The sequence below is a fragment of the Vulpes lagopus genome, chromosome 16 (genome assembly GCF_018345385.1).
Source record: "Vulpes lagopus strain Blue_001 chromosome 16, ASM1834538v1, whole genome shotgun sequence".
In the NCBI taxonomy this organism is placed as follows: Eukaryota; Metazoa; Chordata; class Mammalia; order Carnivora; family Canidae; genus Vulpes; species Vulpes lagopus.
In genome coordinates this window covers 54,259,852-54,271,921 of record NC_054839.1, presented here as the reverse complement: position 1 = coordinate 54,271,921, position 12,070 = coordinate 54,259,852, and the positions used below count along the sequence as shown (strand labels likewise).

At 46.4% G+C, this 12,070-nt stretch overlaps 1 protein-coding gene across 2 annotated transcripts in view; it reads left to right on the top strand.

Annotated features, from left to right (window-relative positions):
- ENOX1 (ecto-NOX disulfide-thiol exchanger 1) overlaps positions 1–12,070 on the top strand; it is a 247,744-nt gene that overhangs the window by 81,390 nt on the left and 154,284 nt on the right. For both annotated transcript variants that reach the window (XM_041730978.1, XM_041730979.1), the window contains exons 4-5: positions 9,258–9,431; positions 10,655–10,861. In XM_041730978.1, the coding sequence (XP_041586912.1) occupies positions 9,258–9,431; positions 10,655–10,861 (381 nt within the window). The remainder of the gene's footprint in view (positions 1–9,257; positions 9,432–10,654; positions 10,862–12,070) is intronic.

The following is a 12,070-nucleotide window of genomic DNA, read 5'->3' as shown; positions in this document are numbered from 1 at the left end:
ACAGAAGCCGCTGCCCCTGGGCGTACAGAGCGGCTTTTGCAATCCTCCAGATGCGAGCTAATAAGAACCCATCTAGCAGTGGGAACCAAAACCGTGATGCAGAGAACTTTCCTGAAAGGTTTCAGCGGGTGACTGGATGTGGTTGCCTACAGAGGTTTTAAGCCAGGAAATGAAAGGAAGGGGAAAGGGCCATTAAAAGAAATAGGCAAGCCCTGCGGTTACTTACTGTGTCCTCATGTGTGTGACAGAGATGGGGTAGGGCGGGTGACCCGGATACTGAGCCGTTGGCTACAGAGTGCATTCAAACAGAGGTAAACACAAGTGCGGAGGGGCCAGCAGGCCAGGGAGCAGAGCAAAGAACTTCTCATGAGCTTCCAACCCGAGGAATTAAGAGTGACCCTACATGCGGTGAGAATTCGGCAATGGCCCTCAGAACCGGAAATCAGCAAGAGTTGAGAAGTAAATGTTAGGGGGAAGGAGTCTGTCTACATTTGTCTAAGACGGCCTTCTCTTCTTCTGTGGCTGAGTCTGTCTGACCTGCAAGGAGCAATCAGAAGGGGTGCAAACTCTGAGAAAGAGTTGTCTTACCATTGTATAGATTTTGAGGGCCGGGGAGGGAAAACTCAAGACAGAAAGAGACCCTAAGAAAAAAGATTTCGGAAAATCCAATGGGAAACGCCAACTCTTTTATTTAGTTTTAGAACACCAACCACAAAGTTGCATGACAACATCCTGCAGAGACACGACGTGTGTATTTTAGTCAAATGAGGTCATTTGATGGGCGCACCACCTCCACGATGGGACTGCCAGAGGGACTCATGCAATGAGCCGATGTGAGGTGCTCTGCGCAGGCCTGGCACAAAGCAACCATGTGAACGTGACCCCTATTTTTTTCATCCTCATGTACCAGGTCAGCCAAAAGGATGGAGTTCAGAACCAAGAAAGGTCGAAAGCACTGCTGATCCCATCAGTCAGATTCTGTAGGCCCTAGTTCTGGGGCTTACCCTAGGCTGGGGAAAAGGTGGGCTTTACAGGAATCACTTGTGGAAAGGCTAAGAGGAAGCAAGGCCACTGAGGCCAGGCTGGAGAAGATTCAGGTGCTCCTGTGAGCTTTCTTCGTGGGCTTGACCAGCAGCGCTAGGACGGAGAAGCAGACTTCTGACAATAGCCCAGGAGAGCAGAATAAGGACAGTGGGTTTACTACAGGGTTTCAGGTCCTGAGGCAACGTACGAGGGGGAAGTTTCTCCCTGTGAAACCATTAGAAAAAGGAATGGACTGTCTGGGGGAGTAGGGAATAACCTGTCATTAGACGTGTCTTAAGGCTGAATGGGCAGACATTGGAGGACTCAAATGCACAACGGGAAGCAAGCAGGACGCCTGATCCCAATTTCAGCTCCGTTCTTAACTAGATCCACTTTGGACACGTTACGTAACCGCCCCGAGCCTCGATTTTCTCATGGCTCAATCAAGGGGGTAGGACTAGGAAATACTCAACCTCTTTCAGCTTTGAGATTTCATAATCTGGGGTGAGGCCCAGTGTCCTTTGCTTTCTTGTCAAGGTGAACCCCTCCACACCTGCCTGGCATGTGCTATCCTGGTGTTCATGCCCCAGCTGTGAGGCCCACTGGGTCTGAAGCGTGTATTTCAGCGGGTCTGGAAAACAGAGCAGCTTGCTTTGAGTGTGACGCTTCAGGCCTCTGTACCGAGCTCTCTCTGGCATCACATTCAAACCACTGCCCCTGCCCTGGCATGAGGGAATTTCACAGAACCTTTGAGAGGCTTTTACGTCCTGTTCACTCCAAATAAATTTGGTTTTCAAGCACATGCTCCATGCACAGGTTGCTGGAAAGGCCCGACAGACTTCTTTTAGCAGTCACTGCTTCTCTGCACCAATTTTAGTGAGAAGTTCTGAAATCCTCTTCACTTGGTGTCATGTCATAGTTTCAAACATGGACACAAATCTCCTGAGTCAAGTCAACAGTACTTAAAATAGCTGTTGACGGCTGCATTCCTCCGCTCTGCCAGCATTATATACCCAGTCCAAGGAGACAGAGGGTTTTATTTATGGAATGAGGTCTTTGTTTACAACGTGAGCACAGCCAGGCTCCAGGAGCTCACTTCGGGTATACATCTTGGATTTATGTAGAAAACATACCTCGCCACCCTTGGATCTCTTTGGAAAGATCACAAGAAGCATTACTAATGTGACTTTCTTAGATTTCTGCTTGTAGGCATTCACGTATCTTACGAGGTACCCTGTAACATTAACTTACAATCTGTGGGGTTGATTTAGTCTTAATAAATATGTAGCCCACTTCAAGGTTGGGCTTTTGCACAAAGGGAAAACGTAAGAGCAATCCCGCCTCCCGGGAACTGGTTTCGAACATTTCGTCTAAGAGGACACATAGAAATATCTTTTGTATTTATGATCCCAATAAATATATTTTGAGAGTACTTTTTCTTTTTTTAAAAAGGGTAATCCTAAAAAGCAAAAAAGGTAATCCTTTATTTATTCGAGAGAGAGAGAGAGCACGAATAGGAGAAAGGCAGAAGGAGAGAGAGCGAAAATCCCAAGCAGACTCTACGCTGAGCACAGAGCTGGACTTGGGGCTCGATCTCATGACCCTGAGATCACAACCTGAGCCAAAACTAAGAGTCAGATGCTTAACTGACTAAGCCACCCAGGTGCCCCGAGAATATCTTCTCTACACACCCATAGGAGTCATCCTTTCGAACGCTCAGGTCAGCTGTCACCCCCTCCAGCATTCCTTCTATGACACTGCCCCCCTCTCCCCAATTAGTTTCCCAGACCTGCCATAACAGAGTATTGCAAGCTCTGGGAGGGCTTAAAACAGAAACCCTAATCTCTCTGGGTCCTGGAGGCCAGAAGTCCGAAATCAAGGTGCTGGCAGGGCCATCTTCCCTCCAGGAAGGAACTAGGGAAGAATCTGTTGCGTGTCTCTCCCTTCGTCTCTGGGTTTTGTTAGCAGTTCCTGGTGCTCTCTGGCTTGCAGCTACGTAGCCAAATCTCTGCTGCGTTGTCACGTGGCATTCGCTGTGTGGACCCGTCTTCTGCGTCTCTTCTGTCCTTATGAGAACACCAGTCATATTCGATAGAGCCCGCTGTAATCGAGTCTGCCATTGTCCTAACCTGATTGCCTCTGCAAAGACCCCGTGTCTGAATAAAGTTATCAGGGACGAGTCATGACTTCAACATCTCTGTTCAGAGAGACCAAATTCAAACCATAAGGCCCCACCTTGGTATCCCACCTTGGGTTCTGGGCTCCTCTGCGTTTAGCACCTCTTACTGAAGTGTCTCCCAACAGTCGTCCTACTGTATTGGCATTTTCTGTTTAGTCTTGTTGACCACCAGACTGTCGCTTCATTGAAGTCTTCATTGAAGACTCAGATAATATCTTTGCAGCCAAAGTACCTTTGAGAACGTCCCAACACCTGGTAGGCGCTCAAATGTTTGTCAAAAGATATGCTTCGTCATCACCATCATGATCCTTTATGTGTATAGAGTAGTAATAACCTATTTTATGTAAGGTTACACGAATGTTATTAGACATAAAATACGTGTTTCTCAACATCGCATGTAAGTGCTGCCATTTGTCACGTACTTGCCATGTGCCGAACGTGATGTTAAAACATTTCCGATTTTTTTTTAATCCTGTGCAATCCTCACAAGAATATTCACACTTAAATCTGACGGCCCCCATTTTGCAGATGTTAGAAATGAGGCTTAGGAAGAGTCACCAGGAGCTGATCGCAGGCACACGTGATGGCAGACGTGGGGTCCTCACGCGTGGGTATGCTGCTTTCCCACGGACCCAGCCTGGCTCCCAGCCTGGGGAGGGAGTATGTCTGGTGATCATGTTCACACGTGCCTGAAGAAGACCCTGAAGCCCAGAGAGGTTAAGGGACCAGCCGGTCGTAGGGTCCCTCAGCTGTTGCCCAGGTCAAGTTCACCGTTTTAGAAACTGCTTTCCTTCGTTGATCATGAAATGGTCCTTAACAATACTAGAGTAAAGGAGGACAGAGGATGAGAAAAAAAAAAGCATTTCCTGTAATAGTCCGTGAGCCTCACCTTGTGCGTTGTAGAAGAGCAGGGCTTGCCACCTGCAGTGGCAAACTACTGTGAGGAACCGTGTCTCCGTCCCAAATGTCCACTGAACAGAATGTCCTCACGTATCATGTGGTTTCTCTGTCCGGTGATGATGGATCATATTCTGAGGCAGCAGTTCCTCCGGAGAGAGGAGAGGAGCTTGGACGTGTTTGTCAGAGCCCCTGCAGCCCGTCAGTGGGCCCCAGCCCCTGCAGGCTTGGCATCTCCTGGCTCTGAGGTCCCATGTGGGCCTCAGGGACAAGGAAGGGGGCCCTGGGACCCTGCCAAATAAGACTCAGCCTCCTGACACAGGCCAGGCTGTGACCCAGACCCCAGGCCTCGTAACTGGGGTGTCTGCCTCCCTCCACTAACCCTGTGCCTTGGTCCTGCCACCTGGACCCTGTCTTGCTCCTTCAGCCCGAGGGCCAGCTCAGGGAACCTCCCTGGTCATGCCTTTCTCTCCGCCTCTGACCCTGTCACACTGTGGCCACACTCACTTCCACCTGCCCCGAGTCAGAACCCGGCTCAGGCCTGATGACCTGGCCACGGCGCCCCCCCACGAAGCCGGCCCGCCTGCTCTTGGGTGACACGTGACCAGGTAAGGCCAGTGCAATATAAGAGGCAGTCTTACAAGGGCTTCTGGGAAAGTTTATGCTTTTCTGATAAAAGAGGCAGACATGGGTAACACCTCTCTGCCCCTCCATTCTTCCTGCCTTGATTGAGGATGTGATGCCTGGAGCCCCAACAGCCACCTTGCTACAATGAGAAAAAGGCCAAGAGAATCTCACAGACACTGACCTACCCTACCGTCATTTGACCCAGCTGATGCCAGCAGCCATACTCCTTCAGAATTCTTGTAAATAAAGTGAAAATCCCCTTTGTGTAAAGCCATTGTTGGTCAGTCTCTGTTACTTGCACCCAGAGTATTTCTGAATACCAGCCCCGAAGCCCAGAATTGCCAGCAGACTATACTGAAAATCCAGATTCCTCTTTCCCATTAGAGACCAAATGGAGGGGCACCTGGGTGGCTTAGTTGGTTAAGCATCCAACTCTTGATTTCAGCTCCGGTCATGATCTCAGGGTTGTGGGATGGAGTAGACTCACACACGCATGCACATCCTCTCTCTCAAATAAAAAAAAATATAAAAAAATAAACTCTTGGGTGATGCCTGCCGCTCGTGATCGCTGCCTGGGAGCAGCCCCACCGCTCGTCTTGGGCCCAAGAAGGGCCTCTTTCCTCCTGTTGTTCCCTGGGAGCCCTGCGCCCTGCCCTCTGGGCCGCACCCGTGCCCGACGCTCACAGACGACCTCTGTCCCCGAGCCTCAGCCCAGCAGAGCAGCCGCACGCACACCGAACCCAGTTGCCCCTGACAGGCCTCTGTTGCCTCTTCCAAGTGAGGTCGAGTTCTCATTTCAAATAATTGGCCTTCAGTGAGGCATTGATGGGAAAGGGCAGGAAGGGGGCCAGCCACCCCTAGGGGCAGTGGACGAATAGAGAAGGCCCCCAGGACACTGGTCGCAGTGTCGCATGCTCAGCCGATTGGAGTCCCCCAGGCCCATCAGGCTTCCCCCTGGCAGGTCTCCTCGGGAGCCCTTCTGTGAGCCTCGGTTTACACTTCTCAACTCTTCTGCTGAGTCTGGTGCCCATCCTTCGTGTTCTCCTTAAACACGGCGATTTTTCCCCAAATAGGGAACATATCACAGTTCCTGACACCAGGTCCTGGCAGCAGCAGGTGCCCAGGAAATGCCACATGAATGGATGGAAAGAAACTGTCATGCCTCTAGACTCCTGAACACAAAACCCCGACCTGCCCCTGGAAACATGCTCGTCTAATTGATGAAACACTGGGCTACGTCTGAGTCAGTGAAGCAGGATTTTTGTTTCTGGCTTTGTCGTTTGCAGTTGGGAGCAGACAGCGAGGAAGAAACGTTAGCTGAGCTCTGGCCTTGGCGCCTCTGTGCTTGCTGGCTGCGGTACAGGGGACAGCGGGACGGGGCTGCGGGCTTCGAAATAAATAACCCTTTCTCTTGCTCGAGTACAATTTCTGAAAGTTCTACTCTACACTTAATTGGATTCTTTCTTGCTGCAACTTAAGCCTTCTTCCTCCTTTCCCTGAGTGGAATTATAACTCATTATCTCTGAAGTTCACAGGGGCAGCTTTTCTAAGCAAGACAAGGAACTGACTCTTAGAGCTTCGCACTCTCTTCTTCACCTTTGTCTTCCTGAGCCTGTGTCTTTCTCAGACTCTCAAAAATTGTGCATTTGCTTTAATGAGTTAGTACATAGCAGGTTCCTGTGCTATTTGGGAAAACAATTTCCATCTGTTCATATATTGTTAAAAAGTAATGGGTTCTTATTTAAAAAAAAAAAAAAAGGAAAAGTCTAATCCTTCCCTCCTTCCTCCTCTCTAATACTGAATCTCAGATCCTTTGAGGTCCAACATAATTTAAGTGTTAATTCTTTTCTAAGCTCTTTTCAAGCTACTGCACTCACCATGCAGATTTCATTAAACCTCAGCGTCTCTTCATATTGATGTCTCGGAAAAAAGCAAAGTAACTCTTGCTCTCCATGAAAATATTTTGCTCAAGAGTAGTGTCTTTTGTCCCATTTCTAAAGATGTACTTATTTGTTTGGCCTCCAAAAAAGAAAACAGAAGTCTGTTACAACTAAAAGAGAATGCAAGCGCCGGGCTCCTCATCTCATTTTGCGGGGAAACATCTGGTTATTGTAGGTTCACAGGGTTCGCTGTCCCGAGTGGTCGCAGCCTTCAATCACCCTGTGTCTGCAAACAACCCGGAGGTCCCGGCCAAGCAAGAAACAGACGAATCTTATGCACAGAATGAGATTAAAGGCATGCGCATGCCAATATTTCTATCTCTAATCTATTCAAGACACCTTGAAAGCCTGTCTGTTGCTTCAGGGATAAGGACACCAAAAAACAGTCTGTTCTGGAACTTCCCCTTTAGACTTGGCACCTGGATCAGAAGGCTACATCTTGGGGCATCTGGGTGACTCAGTGGGTTAAGCGTCTGCCTTCCGTTCAGGTTGTTATCCCAGGGTCTTGGGATGAGCCCCTCATACTGGCTCGTTGAGCATCTGCCTTTGGCTCAGGTATCATCCCAGAGTTCTGGGGTCAAGCCCACATGGGGCTCTCTGCTTGGAGCCTGCCTATGCCTCTGCCTCTCTCTGTGTGTCTCTCATGAATAAATAAAATCTTTAAAAAAAATTAAAGTAAAAAAAAAAATAGTCAAAAGAGACATATCTACATTTGGAGCCAGAGACCCAGGCCCTGGTGCTGACTGTGCCATTTATTTGTGATGTTGAGGATTCCATTCAACTGCTTTATGCCTCAATCTCTTTATCTGTCAAATGAGGATAAGACCTGTGAAACTTTATGAGGGTTTTAAATGAATAACCAAAGTGTGAATCTTGTCTCTGTCACTTCCCGGCTTTTTATGGCTTCTGTATATCACTTGTTTTGAGCACTGTCAGCACAGAATCCTGGAATACTAGTGCCCCGAGAGATTATCCCATGTTACAAATGAAGAAACTGAGAACCATAATTACAGAGGAAGTACCTAGAATGTCAAGGTGACTCCTTTGAATGAGAATGCTTATTTGGCATTTATATTTACGTGGTTTTTTTCTAAACAAAACCAAAACTGGGGGTAAAAAAAACCACCTCATTTTATTGAAGTCATGCTGGTACACTCTCAATTAGATGAATTTCCTAAGAAATGGGACAGCCATCCTCTTGGAGTTATAGATCTAGGATCACCCTGCTTATTCTGTTCAACCCAGAGGAAGAGTGGAAACATCCAGCATATAGAGGAAGGCTATCCCTAAGCCTTTTCCCAGAACTGGGAAGTTTTTACCGGTGCTTCCTGTGCTCTGGAGTGTCTTAGTAAACAAAGGGTGTCTCTGCCTCTGGCTTCTCCCACCTTTCAGCACAGGTAAGCAGAGTGAGGCCATGCCTGGGCCGAGGCAGAGGCTGACCTTGGGAGCCACAGATCAGAGGGGCCGGGAGGGAGGATTGGGAGTGATGGAGGAAGAAGAGGAGGTGGAGGAGGAGGAGGAGGGAGAAAAGATAAGAGACTGAGAAAAGAAAAGGGAGTTCATTGCTGAGGAGTAGCGGAGGGCTCACCGTGACTACTCCTGGTGGCATCTGTGCTACCGTGTGTCTACTGAGAACCAGGGAGAGTGTCTGCTTTCTGCAAACAGAAACGCTCCTTAGACACTCAGTACAATCTTCTAACAGTCCCTGCTTGCAAATAAATCTTACTTATTCAGGAAAAGAAAATCCTCGTATATCACCATTGAAATCACTTGTTTCATTACTACACTAAAAAAAAAAAAAAAAACAATGCATTGGTTATATTGGAAAACCCATTCTTTTTGCCCCCCCTTTTTTTATACAGAGCGTAAATTTGTTTTTGTTTTTGTTTTTGTTTTTTTTTTTATAGCAGGGCATAAAGATTTCAGGAAGGTTGGTCAATTATTTATTTGTTGATTGAATTATAGGAAGAAAGTGTGATTATCCAGTGGAATGCAGAAATGTACGCAATTAATCCTGTGCCTGCGTGTACTTAACCCGGCCATCGTAATCACTCTTTGTTTTTTTTTTATTTCCCGGGGGAAATAGGTGAGGTTGGACCTGAATGCATCATTATAAAGTATGCACATATAAATTGAACTTTTCCAAATCTAGGTCACTTGAATAAGAAGGCTCTTTTGATAAAAACAGACTGACAATTAGATTCACAGGGTACTTCAATGTTAAATGATATTCTTCCCACATTCTGGGTCATAAGGCAGCCTAAACACCACACCGATGTTAAGAAACAGAAAATCATATTTGCAACAATAGCAAAGCTTCATGGTGCATGGTTTCCACTTTAATGTGCTGTGTTCCATTATGCCACGTTAATGTTTTAAGTAATATAATTTCCCTTTCATGTAGTTTTAAGTTCATCTTTTATTTTCTCTTTACCTTTCTGGAATAGCTTTCTATAATGCTACATCTTATGGCAGGAGAAATTCCTTAAAAAAAAAAAAAAAGTATAAAGTCGAACAATCCTTGCAGGAAAACAGCAAAAATAACAATGAAAATTGATTTTAGACCAAATGTTATCTTGTGTACTTCACAGACTCAATCTGTGTCCCAGGCTTTGATCCAGGCCTCAACATGATGACTGGGATCACCCCCATTAACCCAATGATACCAGGCCTGGGGCTGGTGCCACCCCCGCCGCCAACAGAAGTGGCTGTCGTCAAAGAAATAATCCACTGCAAAAGTTGTACTCTTTTCCCTCAGAATCCAAGTAAGTGATACCTATGGAAAATATCTGCTCATCCATTTAAATTTATTTCTTTTCTCTTTTTTTTTTTAATGTAGCATTGCATGCGCTTTCAAAATTCTTCCGCATGGATGCACAAGTGGGGATCCATTCTACATAAGGCTTCTGTCTCTAGATTAGCACAAATGTCTGGGGATGTGTCCATGTGTTCTATCCAGGAGCTGAATTGACACCATGAAGGCAGTATGTGTGGTGTGGGGATATATAATCCAGCATTAAGAATCTTTCTGCATGCAACAAAGTCTAGCATTTGCTGCAAAACATAGTGTGAAACACGTGAGCATTTCCATCCATCTTCACAAATGTGGGAGAAAAGCTCTGAAATGTGCTTTGCTAGATGGAAAATTGAATTAATTTGGCAGTTAGCAATTTTGGGGGGAGCCCACATCTCAGAGTTTCTGGGCCAAATTGCATTTGCTTGAAGGAAACGTACATTTGATAAAATAAATGAGCCAGAATTTTTTTTTTTAATTTAGTCTCAGATACTAAGTTTATGGGCTTAAATAGCTAGAATTTTTTTTTATTCATATTAATCAGTGTTGCCTTTTTGAAGTGGACTTTTCAGGAGATTGCTTTAGTAATCTACATATAAACTAGGTAAAATGTTGTGACAGTGTACGTTTTATCTTTTCCTACAGCCTCCCCCAAATGTAATCGTTGGCTCATTTAAATGTGAATTTTTGAAAAAAGTGTTGTTTTCAGGCCCAGTGTTTCCCAGCCGAGCAAGTACTGCACGCGCTTGCGGGTTGTGTTCCCTGCCTCTGCCTTGCGGATCCATTATCCCGCAGCAAGACAAAGCAGATAACAAGCCCAAGTTTTCCATCATGTTGTCATTTCATCATGCTCCGTACTTTGTGAAGTCTCCCCCCCCCACACACACGCACACACACCCCATTTTCTGGGGTGCTGTATTATGAAGGAGAAATGAAATTATGCTAACATTTGCTTTATCTTTGCTCATGGACAAGCATAGACACTCTGTGTAGAAAGGCACCCAGAAAGTAAGGGTTGGGAGGAGGAGGGGAGAGGGGGGGAAAACAAGACAGCTCCCATCAGTGGAAGTGGGTGTAGAAATTTCTCGTGACTCCGAGTGGAAAGTTCCTCTGTCAGCTGCACTTCCATGGGGGGAACCAGGAGGAGTGCAGAGAAATAAAAGGCACACCCCTCTGTTTTGTTGTGATTATTAGATCTTCCACCTCCTTCCACACGAGAACGACCTCCTGGGTGTAAGACCGTGTTTGTCGGAGGATTACCAGAAAATGCTACTGAGGAAATTATTCAAGAAGTCTTTGAGCAGTGCGGTGATATTACAGCAATTCGGAAAAGCAAGAAGAATTTTTGTCACATTCGCTTTGCAGAGGAATTCATGGTTGATAAAGCCATTTACCTTTCTGGTACTTTGCATTACATAAGGGGTTTTCTAGGCATTTTGTGATGTTTTGTGATGTTAATACGAGCTTATTCCCTTTCGCCTCAACTGGCACAATGAAGTCCTCACAGTTGGGGCTGGAAAAGGAGGAACTCTGGTCTTTTCCCTTGGCTTCCAGAAGCTCTAATGTTAAGTCTGTGAGTGTACGTCGTGGCAGGAAGGGTTTCCCACCACCAGCCTTCAGGAATTCCGTCGAGGTTCTAATTAATGTTCTCAAGTGCTTATTAGATGAAAACCAATATTATGAATACTGAGGGCCATTATTATTATTGGATGTAATTCCCTGGGGGAATAAAGTACTCTCTCAGCATGATTTCAGTTTTTCAGAAGTGGTTCACTTTCTAGACCCCAGGGTATCGAATCAAGATTGTTCCCGTGCAGAAAGTACCCGGTGGGCCTCAGGGGAAGGCCCGCTATCACTGCCCAAGGAGGGCCTAGTACGTTTGCAGTGGTAACGCCTGCCCTGTGATACCTGCTTCTTTGGTGCCAATTGAGAGGGGGGGGCGGTTTGCAGATGTTAAAATTAGACCCCGTGCTGCCGGCGGGTGTCGGAGCAAGTGACCAGAGGCTGTCATCGAGGCCTCTGCCAGATCTAAGAACTATAGATCTGGTAATGGGATGTGGTTTTAGGGAGATGCGTGCTTAGATTCAATACCTTGCTGTCCTCTCACAAGGCTCTCCTTCTGTGTGCCTCAGTCTATCACTCTGCACACTCACTGCCTATTTCTGAGGCCAAGCCAATGAGGGGAGGGGAGAAAAAAAGAGGGGAAAAAAGCAATATATATATATATATATATATATATATATAGAATCCAACTGCCAGGCTTACTTAATTTCTGCAGGCCACTCCTCCTGCCATGGAATTTCTTTGCAAACCTCAGGAGCTGGGGTTATTCCAACACCAATCACTGCAACTTTCATGAGCCTGGGTAGCGACATGGAGAACCTTAAAACCCTTATTCCAATAAAACCTTACAAAGTGGGTGGGCCAGTGGAATCTGAAAGCATTCTAAAATAGAGAAGGAAGACAAAACATAGAAGAAAGACTTTACAACACACAAATAGCTCTGTGTTTTACTTTTCATGTGTTCCTGGGCCTTAGCATCAGAGGAATCTGTAACACAGCCGGGGACTCTGTGGAGTGGTGGCGATGGTTCTCACGTGCCTTGGGCAA